Source organism: Calliopsis andreniformis, chromosome 2, assembly GCF_051401765.1.
Source record: "Calliopsis andreniformis isolate RMS-2024a chromosome 2, iyCalAndr_principal, whole genome shotgun sequence".
In the NCBI taxonomy this organism is placed as follows: Eukaryota; Metazoa; Arthropoda; class Insecta; order Hymenoptera; family Andrenidae; genus Calliopsis; species Calliopsis andreniformis.
This window is the reverse complement of record NC_135063.1, coordinates 4,609,940-4,630,792: the sequence shown is the minus strand read 5'-3', so window position 1 is coordinate 4,630,792 and position 20,853 is coordinate 4,609,940. Positions and strand designations below refer to the sequence as shown.

General features: G+C 35.7%; 1 protein-coding gene across 1 annotated transcript; it reads left to right on the top strand.

The window, feature by feature from the left end:
* Nucleotides 1–7,507: 7,507 nt before the first annotated feature.
* On the top strand, nucleotides 7,508–19,355 carry LOC143188333 (uncharacterized). The gene is made up of 37 exons (XM_076392540.1): nucleotides 7,508–7,527; nucleotides 7,625–7,768; nucleotides 7,826–7,893; nucleotides 10,909–10,961; nucleotides 11,554–11,685; nucleotides 11,780–11,939; nucleotides 12,012–12,197; nucleotides 12,469–12,680; nucleotides 12,742–12,928; nucleotides 12,998–13,131; nucleotides 13,205–13,352; nucleotides 13,428–13,557; nucleotides 13,601–13,630; nucleotides 13,683–13,841; nucleotides 13,893–13,954; nucleotides 13,998–14,014; nucleotides 14,141–14,156; nucleotides 14,215–14,264; nucleotides 14,374–14,379; nucleotides 14,456–14,520; nucleotides 14,600–14,620; nucleotides 14,699–14,758; nucleotides 14,823–14,972; nucleotides 15,125–15,186; nucleotides 15,292–15,552; nucleotides 15,606–15,651; nucleotides 15,724–15,737; nucleotides 15,826–15,890; nucleotides 16,034–16,165; nucleotides 16,260–16,419; nucleotides 16,496–16,681; nucleotides 16,931–17,142; nucleotides 17,524–17,683; nucleotides 17,775–17,908; nucleotides 18,302–18,449; nucleotides 18,543–18,672; nucleotides 18,807–19,355. Exons 1-37 carry the CDS (start codon nucleotides 7,508–7,510, stop codon nucleotides 18,994–18,996), a joined length of 4,110 nt encoding a protein of 1,369 aa, XP_076248655.1. The 3' UTR covers nucleotides 18,997–19,355.
* The last annotated feature ends 1,498 nt before the right edge of the window (nucleotides 19,356–20,853 follow it).

Genomic DNA, 20,853 nt, shown 5'->3' with positions numbered 1-20,853 from the left:
AGCGACAGCGATCGACTTTCTTCCTGGCGCTTTGACGCGAGCTCAAAGAACGAAATGAAAAGAAGTGATATCTTAATTTCGCTGATGAACGATTCGGCTAATTATATGTCACTTCGTACTCCAGTCAAACCAAAAGCAATACTTGATGTAGAATAATTTTATGCGTGTCATGTCCATGACTATGTACAAATATTCGAACACTGTTAAGCGTTGGGGCCACGATGGTTAACTGTGTTCGACGATTCGACAATTTGTTGCGAGTGAAGTTTGTAACGCGACTCGACCGGTGCTCGAAACTCGTGCAAGGCAGCAGCATTTAAAACGACATAATTTAACTCGACTACCGCTTTAGCAATAAATATTCTGCTGCTACAAGAACGACTCGTGCACGTGGTAAAAGAAGAAAATTTCCCGAGGGTTAAAGAAACTTCAATGTTGATTTTCTTCCAGTTCAGAAAAACGAAGTGCTATGGTCGTTGACAGAATGAACCGCGAGCGTTCGAGCATCCCGTTGGGTCATCGAATTATTTACATAAGCAATAATATTAACTCGCGTAACAATCGTTCGAACGACCATTCCGGGTTCCCGGTGTAATTCTATGTGTGGCGCTCGATAGAGCAAACCGACAATTAAAAATGCGCGCGATCGATCGATCCGGCCTGCTCAAGAACTAGAAACGAGTCAATAACGAGTCAATAACTTCATAAGAGTCTCGTTAGTTTAATTAACGATCGTAGCGAGCTAATTATTTATATAGCAGTGATATCGAGTACAAACGATGAAGGGAATGGAAACGCGAGGAACGCGTGGTCGACGAATGGAACTGCGCTCACGAAATGTCACTTTTTTCGCTCTCGGTGTCGATCGCGCGCATCTTTTGTCGATACAGCGAGTCGAGCCAAAGTGATCGTCAAAAACGACGGGAACGTCGAACGCTAGACGAATCGAGGTCTTTTAAATCGAATAAGCTTCGTAGTTACGAACGCGTGTATAATTCGATGGTGTTCGATCTCTTCTAAGTGATGATCACTTTTTTCACTTCTCGTGTCACGAGAATTTCCTCTCTATGACTCTCACTGTTCGCTGTACTTTCCACTTCGTCTACGACCTATATGCGTACGTCGAACACCAGTCGCAAGCTTGCAAAGAGTTCGCAATTAATAATGAAACTTAAACTCAGTGCATGTGCACGTGCGAGAACACTGATAATAAAATTGTAATGACATTAATGTTTCGTAGACGTGGGGGTCTAACGTTACTTGCAATGTGTGTCTATCGAAAATGATAAAAATCCTTCTGATTTTCAATTACCTGACACTTTCTTTTTTTTTTTTTAAATACATATGCTTTCGAATACTTAAAATTTATGATAATGTACTGTAATTAATTATTTTTTAACCATATATGTAGTTCTTAAAAAACAGTATAACACTTCATTTGAATGCAAGTAATTAATGAAGCACGACTCACCACGTCTCCCAAACAGGTGCGCAAATATGTATGACAGAAGTCCTCTCGCTCGAAATTCTCCTGTCTGTCCCTGTCCCTTTCCGATTTCAATTTCAACTATGTATTTCTTCACGTACAAGTTTCTTCTAACCTCTAGTAGCCACTACAACACCACTAAAAACGTCTATGTTCGACCTGTTCACGACCACGTTCCTTCAGACACTGAAGATGATAGCAAAACAAGGTTGACTCTACCAAACAAAAGACGGCTACCTGACTGTTAGAGGACACGGGACGATCCTTCTATCTCCGCTATACCCACCATTTCACTGTCTCGATGCCCTTTCGTAGATCAAGACGATTCGACGATTCCCTTGCGGGATGATACGCGTGAGTTTTGCGTTTCTAGCTTTAAGAAACGATTGTTCGATACGAGATCAGTTGTTCGGGGCTACGAACCATCCTTGTAGGTAAATTCGTAGCGCAGTTTGTTGTTCTGGATTAGCTTAAGACCGAGAGAAAGAGAGAGCGCGAGATAACTGAAACGAGAGATTGAGAGAGAGGGAGAGAAAGAGAGAGTGAGAGAAGGAGAACGGTGAAAAAAGTGCCTATACATCCAGTAAAATTATTCGTTAGCCTGTATAAAAATGCGTTCCAACGAGTACGGACAGTGTCAATTACAGGTCAGAAGGAAGCGACAAAAACGAAATGCAAATGAATACCAAAAGGGTGATGCGGAGGGACACGACGAGAAAAACAAAAGCAATATCGAGCGATGATCCGAGATCACAAAAATAAGAAAAAAGAGAACGCTTGCGAGTACCAATTATTAACAACGACTACGACGACGACGATAATGATTACGAACTATGATTATTATTATTATTATTATCATTGTTATTATTGATTGCGAACCTAAACTAATGAGCTAATCGGCGCGGGGCGTCGCGCGAGTTTCTCGAGGATAGCCAGGCGGCGTGCTAAATTATTTTTGCGATCAATTTAGGGGTAGATCATTTGGGAGTGTGAAAATTATACGTATTGTACTCGAGAAATAAAAAGGGGGACATTTGTAAAGCTCGTCCTGAAGGGAGATAAACGTTACTGTTTCTGATTCTAGAGGACAACGTTATTTAGTCGTGGAAACTTGTTACTTTTTGAAAGATGTTAGGATAATCGTGCTTCCGAAGCGTCGGGCTGAAAATCCTCGTGAATCCGTGTGACGCGAGTCGCGGCTGGTTAGGGACGGATGTGATATAAGGGTGAACCTTAACCTTACCTATAAACGCATATAGATATTGATATTGTATGCATTGTGATAGTACCCTCGAGGAAAACACCAACAACACCAACGTTCCCCACTTCCCCAGTCCCCTGTTCCCAAGATGAAGGAAAACCAACGTAACGATAGAAGTACCGCGTAAAGGACCCTGCCTCCTCCAAAGTGCGACTGATATTTACAGGATATTGTTCCAATTGGATGCTCCCACGGAAGCCGGGGTATTCAAAAGCAATAACTTCGTAGGCGGTCGCGGATCCTCGACGAGGCGCACGCGCGACCGATTAATATAAATAATAAACGGCGCAGAAATAAGGAAAAAACACGATTAATAGGCCAATGAATTTTTAATCTTAAAATAATTTTAAAAACTGTAACGATGACTTAGAGACGCAGGATCACACGTACATACACCGCACACACAGAACCTGGACGACACGAGACACGTACACCTCACACAGCGTAGCGAATAAGGGTTTGTTACTCGTTACATACAATAATCTATCGAATAGAGAGCAATTAGCGAAGAGAGAAAAGAGAGAGGGAGAGAAAGCGTGAGTGAGAAGCGGTAGAAGTAGTAGATATAGAGAAACGTTTCAACACCCGCATACACATGATACACGTACACATTCAGTGAGCCTAACGAACAGTTTAGTAAGACTTATTATTATTACTATTATTAAAGATAGAGAGAAGAAAAAGCGAGATGAGGAGTATAGCGATGGCTTTTATAAGACGATGTAATACGATGTAACGCGACAAACGTGCACCACTGGTTACATTGATATACATAAATCTATTATATACATAAATATATATATATTATATACATAAAAAAATATATATATTATAATATTCGAACTGTAGTTCGAGGAAAAGAATAACGAAGTGGGCGTAGAAACGATGCGCTGCGTTTCGTCGTGAAGATTCGAGTGAATAAGGGGAGAGATTAAAAAGAGCGAGCGAGAGAGAGAGAGAAAGAGAGAGAAAGAGAAAGAGAGAGAGAGAGAGAACCAGAGTGCGTGAAAGAGAGTGAAAGAGAAAAGGAGAGTAGCTTAAGGAGAGTGAGAAATAGAAATCGCGCAGGTATCCATATTTTATAGCTTTTCTTTAAAGGTACAGTACTTGCGGAACGCGAAGTTAACTATATTTATAGAAATACGTTGACACGGTATTACCGACGATATTATATCGAGTCACGGTAGGCTGGTATTATATTGGTATTATTATTACTATTGTTTCCCATTACCGCGTTCCAGAACGCAGATTTTACCGTACGATGCAAGCAGCGAGTCATTGAATGACACGGCGATTACCGTGAATCGACCCAGCGGTTCTTCAGTTATTTTCACCATAGCGTTATTATAATTGTGATCGTTGTAGCCTCTATTTCTTTACCACAGTTCACGATTGTCATCGAATCGACGAAACGAATACCAGTTACATTGTATCTATTAACGGAGAAGATAAAAAAAAAAAAAAATCTTATACCTTGCATGACTACGTAGGGCTATACTGCCGCCGAAGCAATACAAAGAGCAATATAGAGTTAAAAGAATAATTAACGAGATTAAAGATACTAAAGGTAAACGATATTAATAACTCGAGATGAGAATGCCGTAGGTACACTAACACCGCGTTGATACTTACACAAGACTTCCCCCGAAACGAACATACATTTACACACACCTACACAAACGCATACACCCACCAGCAGACACACGTACGCACAAGTACAATCACACTGTACACATGTACACGAGACACGCGACACTTGGACACTATGTATGATCATTAGTTTATTCTGATCGTAGTGCTAATTGTACTTAGCATTTGCGTAGATAACACTAATTGCCTAGGTCGACCAGCTCGCCCAGAGTTCCCGTTGTCGTGTGCGACACCCCCACCTTGCCCCCTTCACCCACATCTTACCTCGATTATCTCTGCACCCGATGCGGAAGTGATCGTCCGTCTCCGTCGTGTCGTTTCCTAATGAAGGGGTCTTCGACGGCAACGCCTGGAACTCTGGTCGACCGAATTTCGCCTAATAAAAAAGGTAGTGATATATAGAATTATTGTAGAGTCGCTAATGTATTTCACTCGGTGCCTGTGACAGCTAAGATCGCTATATGTTCAAGAAAGAAACGATTGACAATACACTGTTGGGTAGAAGAGCAACGCCATTCGAACCTGTTCACCTTCTTTCGCGGACTCGGACACACGTCCCCCGCCCTTCTTTCTTTCTTACCAACTTCCCGAACCTTTTGACTTCTCGGTCTGTCCCCGAGGACCTTTCATCCGTGGCTTATTTCCTTTCTTCTGGAGATGTTTGAGGAAGCGTCTTCTTCCTCTGCAACAGGTTGACTGACACGACATTGAACTTTAAATATTAGTTGTTCTATTGTTGTTTCTGAAGATAAGTTTAGTCATTTGAGGTGTTCGAAGGTCGAGCACTGATCTGTCTTGGTTCGAATGTTTCAAATATTTCTATTTTGTCATAGGTAAATATTAATACAAATTCCTATTTTCGTACATGTGACTAGAAAAGTGGAAGTTATGTAAACACTTGTTTCATTCTTGAAATATTGTAAAACGTATTTAATTGACGTGGATTCTGCACTTTTTTGTGTAATGAAATTTTCGATAAATATATTATATAAATATCCACAATCCACAGTCTAACTTTGAGTTGAGAAGTAATTAAGATACTAACCTCGCAGTTTAATTCGTTAAGAAGAGATTAAATGAAAGAACCAGTTTGTCAGTGAGCCTGTTGGTTACATTCGAAATCGATCTCTGAACGAAGGTGGATCACCGTTCGAAACGGGTTTCCTCTAGCAAAGCGAACGGGAGGATCGTTGTTTGTTTTCGATTTCTTCCTTCGAAACGGCAATTACCCGTACTTTCTCGCGTCGGAGACACGCTCGGTTCCGACCACGGCACGGCTGTTCACGGGTACCACCTGGAACACGTAGTATTAGCATGGTGTGAAAAACGATAATGATGCTAGATGAATTAGCTTTAAGCTTCTTTCTCGCTAAGAGGGAACCTATTATTATTATAACGATATTTACATACATTTGTATTATTTGTAAACTAGCGCTAATACAAAACTCCAATTGTGCATCGACACGCGAAACGAAAACAAAAAAAATATGAAGAAGAAGATGAAGTAAGAGAGATTCTCATCCTAAAACACTTTTCTCCCGGTAAAAACACGAAAAACCCAGTCGAAGGATGAGTAAATTGAACAGCTCCCTCACCTTGTTCCTGTTCCGCTCGATCGAACGGACGACTTTTGTAAAACCCGGAACTTCCGTTTCTCCATTTCAGTCTGTAATCTGCTCTATAACGTCTTATCGTCTATGTAATTTCACCTGTATATCGGGCCTTTCCTCCAAACGAAGCGAAAAAAAAAATAATATGAAGAAGATGAAGATGAAGAAAAAAAAAATAAATGAAAAGAACGTGGATTAAGAGAACACGACTTTACCTGTCTCGACATGCTTCTCATAGTGTTGGATGGTAACGTTACATGACAAAAGGGAAGAGAAAACGTTAATTGAGCATTGTTATCTATGTAATACAACATAGGATGTTTTGTATTATATTTTCATAATAAATAGACACGTAGAAAAAGACGTATTAACCATATCAGTGTTATTTTTATCTATCTACCGTTCACATTCACGATCTATCAATTTCCCTATCTTTATAAAATATTTCTTGTACTATTTTATTTTTTTAAAAACAGTAGCATTTTTTTCCAGTTTCTACTTTAAGTAGAAGTTTCCAGTTTATCTTGATTCAAGATTTTATTTCCAATTACTTTTTTTCGAATGAATTTGCATTTCAAGATTTTGCTTGAACATTTACACGTAATATTCATCATGAAAAATCGATTTTCAAACAACTGGTTTGAAATACTTCTGTCTGTCTATTATGATGCAAATGTAGGTATTTAAAAACGAGATATAGTGCTTCACGCAACTGGGCCAGGCTATAGCTCTTAAACAGTAAGAGACAGAACAAATTTTTATTAGACAAACTTAAACAGTATTGGATGATACGTGTTTAGGGATATGCGTTTACTCCGAAAGTGAAAGCGTTTCAAAGATTTCAAGGTCGTTTCTATTTTTTTTCTACGAAACTATACATTTTTTGTTCGCCATTGGATGCCTCTCTTTATCCTCAACAAAAAAGTATTAGAGCAATTACATCGAAAATTATTTCGTTCAGACAATATTTTAAATTTATTGTTCTTACTTCACGTTCGACAATTGTCGTTTTCGTCATGCTCATAAACGTCATTTATTGACATACTAATATGACATACACATACGCCGAAACACGAATCATCCGATACTATTTAAGTTTGTCTAATGACATTTTTTTCTATCTCTTATAGTTTAAGAGCTATAGCCTGGCCTAATTACGTGAAACACCCTGTATAATACGTGACCTTTTTTATTGCTATTTTAGTAATTATTATGATCACAGGAAATAACTACACTTAGCAAGAGAAATTAAACTGGTTCTAATCAAGGATAATATTTTTATTTTGGCTTCTAACTTCTTAATACTCATAAATCTATTACTTTTTATGGATATGTACGTATAGTCACTTACGTAAGCTACTCATAATACTTCGTCTAATAGATGTCAATGAGTAACGCTGACTATCACATCCTATCATGTTTTTTTCTGGCATGAATAGCAGTAGGAAAAGAACGTAACTACAAGGAATGGCGGGGGAAATGCAATTCTATGGTTAAAAAATGATACACGTGGAGCTGACGTGACAGGAGAATATTGAAAAATATAAATTGCTTATTGCAACTGGGTTGCGATCGATTTTGCCTTTTGAACTGATAATGGATAGTTATTTCTCGTAGAATAGGCGCAGAAAATAAGTTACCAATAATAGCAGAAAACTGGAAAGAATCTTTAAAAAGACGTTTAGTGGAGCGGCATTTGTTAACACCTTTTTGTTGCTTTTCCGAGTTCCTTTGTTTCATTAAGCTGAAACGCCGAGTATAGTTACTTCCTGAAACGCGACGCATGTAAGAGCAAAGGAGGGTTGGGAACATCTTCAGCATCGAGGAACGTGATATCCAATGGTACTCGTCGCTACCGCACGAGAGCCATGAAGAGAATCTATACAGCCGGTCACGTATTCGCTCTTCCATTATAAAAGTAACGACTTCGATACCCTTTTCCGCTGGCTAACAATAGATGTTCGCACGTGTTGAATTTAGGGAGGCTGCTGAGAGACAGACGTTGATGAAATCCAAATAAAACGCAGCGAACCAGCGAGTGAAAAATTAGAAAAAAATATAAATTTTTAAAATACTATGTTTTTAAAAAACGTACATGTGTATTTGATATGATAAAGAATAATTATCAACTAATGAAAGATAAGCATCAGGTGAGATAATGTGAGCGTACTGTAGAAGTAGTGTGGGTCAATGGAAAGTGCTCCAACGTAAGTGAAATAGGTCAATGAAAGACCAACCGAAAGAAGAATTAAACCGAAAAATTACACGGTATGGTAAATGTAAATCAGTTTTAAAATATTCATACAACCGATCTATCCTATTTGCTTTACAAAACAGTTTTAGTAAAAAATAATGCAAAATCTGAAGTATAGCTAATTAGTTTTCTTTAATTTGCCGTCATTTTATCTTCTACAAGAACTATTATGTGGCACTGATTCATCACAATTTTGCTTCTTGACTGATTTTTATGCTGGATTAATCGGTGACATCAATAGTAATGCAAGAAGTATGAGGAAGTTTTATTAAAAACTTGTTTCTCTGAACTACTCTGTAGTAATGTTCGTTTCAAATATCAGAAGATAAGGAGACTTCAAATGAATTTAGATATTCAAACGAAATAGTATTTCTATTAAATACATAATTTTGGAGTTATTGCTTATTCATAAGAAGTGTTTTTTAAATCATTAACATGTACTGTAGTTCTGATAAGAGTTGCAGCAGTTATGCAAATACGATGGACATATAAAACTGTACGGATTAGTCCATAAGGCACTTGAAAACCTGCTGTATTTTGTAACCATCACCTCAAAATACACAAACATTTGATGGCGTTTTATAATTACAAGTGGTAATTTATAACACTTGATTCCCTGCAGGTAACATTGAAGGAAGTGCATGAAAGGCTGATCAATCTCGTGCACTGATGTTATCTATTCCAGATAATTACTAGTCGACCGCTGCGATTTACAGTACGATAGGAAGTGTAATTAGGATCATATATAGGATTCTAACCTACACAGTGATTAATTCGAATACTCAACTAATTGTATCTGTATATCTTAACACCTTCATCCTTCCAGAAGATTCACATTTTGTTTTCATTGTTGGTAGTTCATTCAAATTACATTTGATGTTAACGAAGCTATTTATAATATTGAATACCATATCTTTTTCTTAGTGAACTTCATGTTTATATATATATAATTTGTAAAATATACATAATTAATGTGTATAAATAGTAAGTATACATGCATATATGAACATTACTTACAGTAAAACGCCCCTATAAAATTGGCAGGTCTGTAGAATAGCCAAAAATATTCGACACATACATATGTTTCTTTACTGGCTATCATTCATGTTAAAGGGGTGAAAAGTACCCCCAAAATTGGTGATAGAAAATCTGTTTGGTTTAATATCTCGAAAACAATTATGTGTAGAAAAATGTACATGGGACAATTGCATACTTTTTAATGACGAGTTCAACTATATAGACAGTTCTTTAAAATATTATTTGTTTAAAGAATATATTAAAAACCGAGTACTGGCTTTAGGTGCTAATTAAATATCAATAAAAAAATGTTAATTAAAATTGTATTTATAATTCTACCCCTATGTTCTTCGTTTCTGTCGTTACTCGAAAATACAAGATAAAAACTCGAGTTAAAAAAGTGGACAGAAATTGCATGCAAAGAACATGAAATGTTTTAAAATCCAGATTTTAATATTTTTTAATCCTATTGTATCAATTTTCTGCCAGAGCGTGATGGAAGATCTCTTTTATTTTAAAGGTCGTTTAAATTGAAGAACATTTCACACGTCATCATCTGCGGTAAAGTACGATAGAGTTTGAATTTCGCGCAATACACATAACACGTGATTGGATACAGAAACATTAAGTTGAAGAGAACGCGCGAAGGAGAAGCGAATAAGCGTGTAAACGTAAAGAATCATTAATGATTTGTACGCGCATGTGAGTGATAGCATGAAGTGCAGTGATTTCCGATAAAGTAAGAATCACTGCAGAGCGTTTTTGTAAAATCTCAGGTAAGAAGATATCCTAACGCGTCTCGTTCATAAATCTGAAAGCGATCCTTTATAACAGTCTGCATTCGTAAAAAAAATATTCGTGTAAATTTCTCTTAGATTTTGTCGTCTGGTTTGATACTGTTATTTATTAAGTTGAACTTGTCACAGTAATAGTACTGCATTATCTTAGAGCATTGATTATTTTTCGTTACTTAAAAACGGTCCGTTTCTGTTATATTAAAAAGTGTCTACCTATTTGAGACGAAAGAAATTTGTCGAATTTGGATCTCGATTATGCGCATGTGTTAACCCATATTTGCTTACTCTTAAAATTATTTCAGTCTGTAATCATTGCAACTTTCGTCTCTGCTAAAACAACCATAGTTCTATCCATAATTTATTTTTGAAATATATAAAATTATTATTCGTCTGCCCAGTACGTCAGCTACTATCACATTGTGGATATTAATGAAGTTAGAAAATATTAATGATTTTATTATTTTATTTATTATTATCTATTTACGTTACAATATAGTGCAGTAATTTTTTCTGTATTATCAGTTGTAAATTGTCGCCTCTTGACTAGGCTTTTTAGTTCAATATCAAGTACATCATTTAAAATTTTATCTTAGCAAGATAATCTTCTGTCATTTTATATATTTTACCAACGTTTAATCGACATGTACCTAAATACGAATGTTATAGCACAGAGCTTACAAGAAAAGTTATGATGATGTATATGTCCATTTTGGTCGCTGTAACTTTCTTATCCACCATACAGTGCCAAAGGTTTACCGATGTTGTGAAAACCCATAAAGGTTATATCCAGGGTAGAATTTTCGAGACGATATGGCATTCTCAGCCCTACTCAGCATTTCAAGGAATACCATATGCGAAACCACCTCTTGGAGACCTCAGGTTCAAGGTAAGCATTATGTTTTGACTAGTTATTTTTTCAAATTTGAACGAGTAAGTATTCAAATATGAAACATTCCTTAAATTCTATTTCAATTCGTGATAGGATATTTCAATACCAAATTTCAATACAATTCTATTTCAATTAATTCAGTTTGTCTTCTTAAAAAGTTGGCTATGATCTAACTTTTTTTAGTATGAGCGATGACAGGTGAATCTAGTTGAAACATTCAAAAGTTCAATACTTGTAGACGTAACGTGTTCTAAATATATTCCTACGAATGTAGAAATGATTGCAATACTGCAATCTCCTTAAAATAGTTTACAGATGAATTCTGAATTAGACAAAATGACAACAATTGATGTCTATTGGTAATCAGTCAAATATAATACTTCTATCAAAGACGAAATTTGAAGTTTCTTAAATAGCAGCTATTTCAACAAAAAATTTGCTATAGTTCACTAATAAAATTTTATCACTCGTTTTAAATGGATAATTTCAACCTTGGGCTGAAAAGCATAGATTATCACTGTTACACGTTTAATGTTATAATTACTTACTCAAATTTTCTGTAACCTTTTTTATTATTTATCAAATATAGAATCCTGTAGAACATGACCCATGGGACGGAGTGAAAAAGACCATAGATGATCATCCAGGCTGCGCAGCCCTTCTTCTATATTACCCTATGGGAGAGGAAGACTGTCTGTATTTGAATGTGTACACTTCTGTAGTGAGTACTATAATTCATGTTATGCTACATTATACTATCGCCAGCGGGTCTAATTTGAATTTTAATTAAAACGTGTCACGAAAATTCTTAATAGATAGATTTCAAGAACATCACAAAGCTCAGGCCAGTGATGTTTTGGATATTCGGTGGAGGATTTCAAGCAGGATTTTCAGATCGCTGGGCTTACGGTCCCGACTTCTTTCTCGAAGACGACGTAGTATTTGTTAGTTTAAACTATCGTCTTGGAGCATTTGGTAATTGAACGTTCTCTATTTACAAGATTTATTAAAGTTCACATACGAAAGGTTCTTTTTGCGTCTACTAAGGATTTCTGGCGCTGGGATTACCTGACGCTCAGGGTAACCAAGGCTTGAAAGATATGCAACTAGCTTTGGAATGGGTGCAAAAGAACATTGCCTACTTCGGTGGAGACCCTAATCAGGTTACATTATTTGGCGAAAGCGCTGGTGCCACAGCCGTCGGATATCACATGCTGTCTCCGAAATCTGAAGGCAAGGATTACTTATTGCATCTATTATCACTTATTCTGAAGTTGATCAGTTATAACTTCTTCAAAGGAAAAGTGACTCTTTTTCTTTGAGGATCTCTCATGCACTAGTGTTCGAATGTAGATCTGGTTGAATTCCTTAGTATCTGAACGGATAAAGTAAATTCACGATCAGTAAAAGTCGCCCCTCAACCTGATCTTGTAAAACTCGTTACCTTCACTTCGCTGTAGTAAAACTACGAACTTGTCTACTTAAATCCTGTTTTGCTCTTCAGGTCTGTTCCATAAAGCCATTTTCCAAAGCGGCACATTTTTGGCACCATGGGCGTATCAGTCGCCAGCAGAAGCTCGTCGCCTAGCTTTCGAACTTGGAGCACGTATGCAAATCCAAGCTTCCAACGAAGAAGAACTGTTACATGCGCTGAAAAATGCTGATGTTAGGGATATTATAACTGCTACTTCTACTATGATCACCTTTTTTTTTCCGGTATGATTTCTATATACGATTTAGGGGTTCCATGATACAGTTATTAATCTTTTGTGAACAGTTCGGGATAGTCATGCCATTTATAGGGACGATAGAAACGCACCAGATGAATACTACATTTTTAAATGAGAGTCCCATTAAAAAATTACAAAGCGGGAACTACAAACGTGTTCCAGTATTAATGGGATATAATAAGGATGAGGGGGTCGTGTATGCTTCAGGTACATCCAAGATTTCCCTATTGCACTGTAAACGATAGTAAATGTTTAATGCGTTTTTGTTCTGCCATTTGACTATTTCTGTTTGAATATATTCAGTGATGAGCATTGTATGGAAGGTGCTAACTAATCAGATATACATGATAACCGATCCGGGATTAAGGAATCTTGGAGATTTATTCATAAACAAGATTAATCCGATTGTAAATGCTACTATCTGGGAAAAAATAAAGGTAATCAGTGTACCAGTAATGACATATTAATGCATCTTTAGAAGTACTCAATGATCTCTTATATGTCTCTCAGGCATTATCACTTCAAGACTTCAATTGGCCAATTGATATTACGCAAAGGTACTTTGCTCACCACAATGGTGACATACCTGTTTACTATTATCATATGTCACACGATACTAAATACAATCTCCATAGACTAGTAGAGCCAGATATGAATGGTAATTGAATTTCACCTGTTACGATTGTCTTAATTCAAATTCGTTTGAGGAATACATTGCAGACTGTTGTTCTAGGTACATCTCACGGTGACGATCTTAGTCTTATGTTCCATTTCGCAGTAATATCTCCTACCAATCCTGACTTGCTGTACAACCGATTTCGTAAGAAGGTTGTGAATATGTGGACGAATTTTGCGAAATATGGGTGAGCAAAATCTGATTAGGTTTTGGTAGACTTTGAAGCATAGTAGCTGCCGCGCAAGCGAACTACGACTGCTGTGCAGTTACTCAGCGCAAAGTTTGAAATGAAAACTCTGTACGATTTTTTAGGGATCCTACTCCTGACGAGAAGACGATTGGGATACGCTGGTTACCTTCAGGAAAAAAAGGACTCCAACTAGATATTGGTTATAATACATTTAGGATGGGTAACCGTGTAATAACAAAGCAAGCAGAATTATTCGAAAAAATGTATCATAAACAATTACTGTCTACTCATGGCTGAGAGAAATAGTGATGAAAATGTTCTTGTCATCTAAGGTCTCGAAGAAAATATGACAAATACTACTTTAAAGCAATGAATAGAAACTCTTCAAAATTCTGCAAATAGATAATACTGATAGGCATACATTTTATTCCTTTTAGTAGTTTATGTGACAAATGTAAAACTGTAAACCATAGAAAATTAGAAGTTCTGACATACAAATGATGAGAAATTTAAAACTTTCACGGCTCGATATCATACATCCTGCCGAAAAAATTATCCCAACATTTTGTTAATATTACAGTTGGCTTTATCGGAAGGTCGAATGACACACTGATACAAATCTGTGCCTACCAAGTGATATTCCACTATTTATAGGTGCCTGCTCATGTTATGAATTATTGAACATCAATCAGAGGTTTTTATTAGCCAGCTGAGCAATTAGAAAGAATTATGGAAACATTGATATAGAAATGATTGTTTTTATAAGCCATTACAATTTTTGTAATTAATACTAATATACAATAATATGTATAGTGTCTAGTATGCGCTGACATAAATATGAAAATATTCATCGAATTGTATTAATTTGAACTAAATGTAAATTTGTATGAAATAGGCTATACAACAGTTGAGCATAAAGATTAGAAAAATACAGTTTTCAGAGATAAAATGTGGAAACAAGTAGGAAAACAATATAATTGTATAGGTAAAGTGTATGCTTATCGCTTCCACTTGCCGTTTACCGCTTTTTAAATTTAAGAAATGGCCATATATATAGACAGTAAGCGACAGATCGCTAAGCGGTAGTGCGGTAAATGATAAGCGTACATTTTACGTGTACAATTGTGCAATTGTAAAGTATTGCGTTCATACTTCTGATCTGCAACAACCTTATTTTTATAATCTTTATGATTGTTATGTATTTAAAAATTTGATTTATTTTGTGCTGCTCTACTACTCTGTATGTGGCTACGGTTTGTCAGGAAATCATACATTTGTGAGAACTTCGAATTCTCGTGGTTTGTGTTAACATCATTGTTTTTGAACTGCACTATAGTAATACAACTGCGCCGTTCCAACGTATTAGTCAATTTTTGTTATCGTACGAGGGTCTGCTTTAACTTTGCTAGTAAGTGTCTATTGATTCGAGACGAAAGAAACACATGCGAATTGAAATCTGCATCACCTATATTTGCTTATGCTTTAAAATTAATTAAATATACATACAACTAACTATAATATTATTCTGTATTAATCATTGTCACTTTCCTTAATTCTAAAATAGGCACAATTCCACTTATAATTTATTTTCGAAACATTTGAAATTACTATTCGTGAGTCCACTACGTCGATAATTATGAAAGCCTTTTGACTGAATATAAAGTACAATAGCTAACATTTGAAATACTATTGTTGCAAAAACAAATTGTATAATTTTCTACACTTGACGAGTGATGTTGATGTACATACCCATTCTGATTGTTACAACATTTCTGTCGACGGCACAGTGTCAAAGGTTTACCAGTGTTGTGGAAACCCACAAAGGGTACGTTCAGGGTAGAATCTTCGAAACGATATGGCATTCTCAGAGCTTCTCAGCATTTCAAGGAATACCATATGCAAAACCACCTGTTGGAGACCTTAGGTTCAAGGTAAGCATGAAGTTTCAAACCGAATTAGATCATGGAAATGACTCAAGTGAAACTATATCTAGTACCGATTGAGTAGGTATTAGAATTTGGAGTATTCCTTCGTTTATGTTTCAGGTCATGATAGGATCCTACTGCACTTTCGTCATACATATAGAGATAGGTCTATACTACACATTATATAACAAAGTTATATAACTTTTTTACATAACATGTAGTGTAAACTTACCTCTAGTCAAAATGACCTAAGTCACATGTTTTTATTTTCGATAAAATAGTATTTATAATACTATTTATAATAGTAATACTATCTATAATTTATAATACTATTTTATAGACTACTGTTTTCTTGAACCTTTATTTTTAAGTGAAAAAATTCTTTCAATGCCTTTTCCTCTTTTTGCAAATATAAATTCTAGATTTTAGATTTTAATTAAGGCCTCAACTTAAATTTGTTGAAAATACGATATAGGTCGTTTTACTTTACATCCACAGAATTATTCGCCCAAAGATCCTTTCACCTCTTTTTTATTTATCAAATATAGGACCCTATTGAATCTGATCCATGGCATGGAGTGAAGAAAACCATAGAGGATGGTCCAAGCTGCGCAACTTTTTTCCTATATTACCCCTCCGGAGAGGAGGATTGTCTGAACCTGAATGTGTATACTCCTGAAGTAAGTACCATTCATGTTATAGGTTGTATACTATACTATTCTTAGTAGATTTTAGTGGAATTTGATTAAACAGCGATTTAAAAATTGTTAACAGACACATTTCGAAAACATCAAAAAACTCAGACCAGTGATGTTTTGGATATTCGGTGGAGGATTTCAAGGAGGCTTTGCAGCTCGCTGGTTTTACTCTCCCGACTTTTTTATGGAAGAGGACGTGCTATTGGTTACTGTCAACTATCGCCTTGGGGCACTTGGTAACTGAAGAATCGTCTTCAATCTAAGAAGTCTATCAGAGTTTATATACGAAGGGTTCGTCATGTTTCTGTCAAGGATTCCTGGCGCTGGGGCTACCTGATGCTCAAGGTAACCAAGGCTTGAAGGATATGCGTTTAGCTTTAGAGTGGGTGCAAAAGAATATTGCCTACTTCGGTGGAGATCCTAATAAGGTCACAATATTCGGTGAGAGTTCTGGTGCCGCATCCGTATCATTTCATCTCTTGTCTCCGAGAACTGAAGGCAAGGACTCGTTGTATCTATTATTATTTATTCTGAACTTGACTAGTTTTAGCTTCTTCAAAGGGAAACCGACTCTTTCCATTCAAGGGTTGTACTCTTTAGGATCTGCTCAGATGAAGTAATTCATGATCAGTAGAAGTCGTCTCCCAACTTGATCGTTCAAAACTTGTTAACTCCAGATTGGTGGTACTTCTCTGTAATAGCACTACGAACCTTTCTACATAAAACATGTCTCTCCTGGCTCTTTAGGTCTGTTTCAACAAGTCATTTTGCAAAGTGGCACAGCCTTGTCTACATGGTCGTATCAGACGTCAGCAGAAGCTCGTCGCCTAGCATTCAATCTCGGAGAGCGTATGAAAATCGAAGCTTCCAACGTACAAGAATTGTTACGCGCACTGAAGAATGCTGATCTAAGGGACATTACAACTGCTTCTTCCACTATGCTCAACGCAGTTCTACCGGTATGATTTCTATCCACGATTTAGGGCCGATTTCTTTACTTCCAGTTAAAGTTTACTGAAGGTCCAGGTACAATGAATATTGATGTGCGACTCTTTAGACTAGTTACACCACAAAAATATCAATATTGAGCTTGCTTCAAAGCACAAATGATGAATATTAGCTGATAAATGATCATTCAAAAATCCATTAATTCTGTTTCTGAGCATCAACTTAATATTGTCATTTTAAGTGATGCAACGCCACTAGCCCAACAGAGGATCACCCATCGATGAGACTCAATGTACCTGAACCTCCAGTTAACTTTAACTGGCAGGTAACTAGAGGTAAAAACGTTGGTCGTTAGAGATTCTATAATACAGTTATCAATTTCTTGTGAGCAGATGCCGCTGTTTGCGCCATTTGTAGTGACGACGGAAACATTACGTACGAATACTAGTTTCATCAGCGAGTGTCCCATAACAACATTAAAAACCAGCAAGTTCAAACGGATGCCTGTATTAATGGGGTTCACTAAGGATGAGGCTCTCGTATTTGCTTTAGGTATGTCTGTAATTTTTACAATGTGTGTGATACCTTTGTTTTACATTTTCAAAATATGCTACTTGTTTATTTCTCTCATTGGATTTTTTAGCGTTGGATATTGCGCGGCAGTTGGCAGCTAAACAGACATACAGACTAACTGACCCACTCCTTAGGAAATTTGGAGATGTAGTAGAAAGCCAGCTTGATCGAATTGCAAATGCTACTATATGGGAAATAATAAAGGTAAATAATGAACCATGATATCGTACATGTATTACAAAAGTGAAACAACTTAAAAAGATTGTTTTTCAGGGGAAGTAAAAAACTATTTACGAGTTTAGGAGAGAATTATATATTGAATATATTATATTAACATAAAGAGTAGCTTTAGTTAATATAAGTTATCTTACTTGAATAATTAGCCTAAAAAATAGTTATATGTTACTTGCATTGAATGATTTTCTTGTTATTATTTAAATAATTTGTAATTTACATTTGAAGAATTCTTTGAACATATTCTTTAATTTGGACCTTTAAACAAGTACACATTTTTTGAGTTGTGTCACTTTTGAAGTATACGTGCGATATGTAGGTGCACTGACAAAGGCAGTCATTAACCCCTTATACAACTTACAGAAAGCATCGTTTGATTACTTCAGCGGCCCAATCGATATTACTCAGAGGTACCTAGTTCAGCACAATGATGACATACCTGTTTATTATTATTATTTGAGATACGATACTAAATACAATTTGCATAGAATATTTAATCCAAATATAAATGGTAACTGGATTCTTTTGCGATAAAGTGCATATTTTAAACACTTCTTGACAAGCCTTGTTTAATTAACGAACACACTGATAATGATTGTTTTAGGTACATCTCATGGCGATGATATTAATCTTCTGTTCCATTTGCCAATAAACTCTCCTACTAATCCAGAGGTACCGTACAATCAGTTCCGCAAGAAAATTGTCAGAATGTGGGCTAATTTTGCAAAATATGGGTAAATAGAGATTTATTAGGTTGTAATAGGCAAAGTGCATCGTGGCTGTCGTGCACACAAATTATAATTGATGCGCAGTTCTTCGCTGCGAAGTTTGAAACGAAAGCTGTCTACTCTTGTTTATTAATTTTTAGGGACCCAACTCCTAACGAAGAAACCATTGGAATACGATGGTTACCTTCAGGGAAGGAAGGTTTGCAACTGGAGATTGATTACAATACATTTATAATGCGTGATCGTGTAATTAGAGAAAAGGACGAACAAGATGCTTCTGTTATGAATAATTTGATAAGTAATTTGGTAGATACTATCCCGAAAAAGTAAAGAAAGGGAAACTTTTCAAATTTTTGTAAATATATGCCACAATACCTGAAATTTGAAAATCTGAATCCTTTTCGTCTGTTACATTTCAACTGAAATTCAGAATTTACTTCTGATGTATGATTATGTACATTATTAAGTGTTTTTTCTTTTTGTCACATCTTCAATTAGTATGAATACGTACAAATTGATAAAATGTTCCTGTATTGAAAGTACAATACTGCCTTGGAAATTGGCCTCGATTCGGGACGGTGTCTAGTCAATTTTGAAGGCAGATAGATCTAGGAAATTTTGAATATATTTTTTCTCCATTGAGTGCGAATGAGGTAGATGAACCTTGTCATTTATTGTAATAAACATCTTTGACTGTGAGATGATGGGCTTTGAATAAATTTTTTCATATATCTTATTGTTAATACGTAATGCTACAGGCTGATTCCATGAAGTCAGTTCTAAAAACTGGTGGGAATCGAAGGATAATTTCCAAGGCAAAATTCTGGACAATTTCCAAGGCATCACTGTATTTTGTAATATATGTATATCTTGATATTGTGATGTTCTTAATGGGTATACTGTAATCACTGTAATAGTATTTTAATAAACGAAGATTCCTGCATTAAAAAAGATTTAATATTATGCATTGTTTATGCGACTGGTTATCTGTAAGAATACCATATAGTATATACCTATATACCAGATAGTTATAACTACAATCATTTAATGTTGCTCTAACCCGTATTCCTCAAGGCACCTTTGGGGAGTACCCATACATTCTTTCATTGAGCATATCTATCCATTTCCACGTAAACACCACAACCAAGCGTCTAAGAAAGGGCAAATTAGCCCCTATCCTATACCAGAAGCATTGAGACGAATACTAGAATTATTAGAAGTTCACTTGACCATCATAGTTATAAGGATTTTTTTTTGACTGAATTAATGAGGGATAGGTTACACCCAATCTATCTTAACGAGGTCCACCCTGATTATACAACTATAGCTAGGAATGCAAATACGAATTATTTCCTGAGTGTATCCACGTCTGTATTTACCATAATACGCATTAGGTGCAAGTTGAGCCTTATTCTCTATGCGGCTATTCTTTGAATCCTTATTCCTTATAAACAATATGAAAAATATCCTAGTGTAGAAAAAATCTGTAAAATATATTTTGTTGCCCCAGCCTCTTGATACGATAGACGTGTTTATTTTAATTGGGCACTTTAGTTATTATTTTCTTTTTTAACTTAAACTTGAATTGATTTATTTTTATATTTTCTTAAATACTAATACTGTGTTATTTTTATTTTATTAAAATAAATTATTATGCACATGTCGACGTTTATTTTCAATAAATTTAAAAGAAAACATATTTGAATTTAATTAACTAAAACAGACGTGTGTTTTTGAGACCCTATAATAATATTGTGCCTAGAGCCTCTAAAACTATAATTGCGGTTCTGAATGTATCAATCAGTTATGAAAATTAAAAGCATAATTATTTTGGCGTTTATATCGTCACAATTTATACATCACAATATTCAAGCTACAACACGAAAACTCTTTTCAGAAACTACGAAGTACAACCTTCCTTTGAACTTCATACAGAAAAATTTATCCAAAGTTTTCACATCATATACGTCACGTTTATTAATCATTTTCCCCTCTATTAATATTTTTCTGAATTTACTAAAATCGTGAAAGGAAAAATAAATAGTACAATTTTCAATAAACAAAACATCGAGTGCCATCTGCGTCATCAGTAAAATGATTAATTTACTGACCACCTGTGTTTCAATTTCCAATTGTCAGTTAATCTTTCCTTCAACCATTTTTCATGCAAAACAATATTCGTTGATT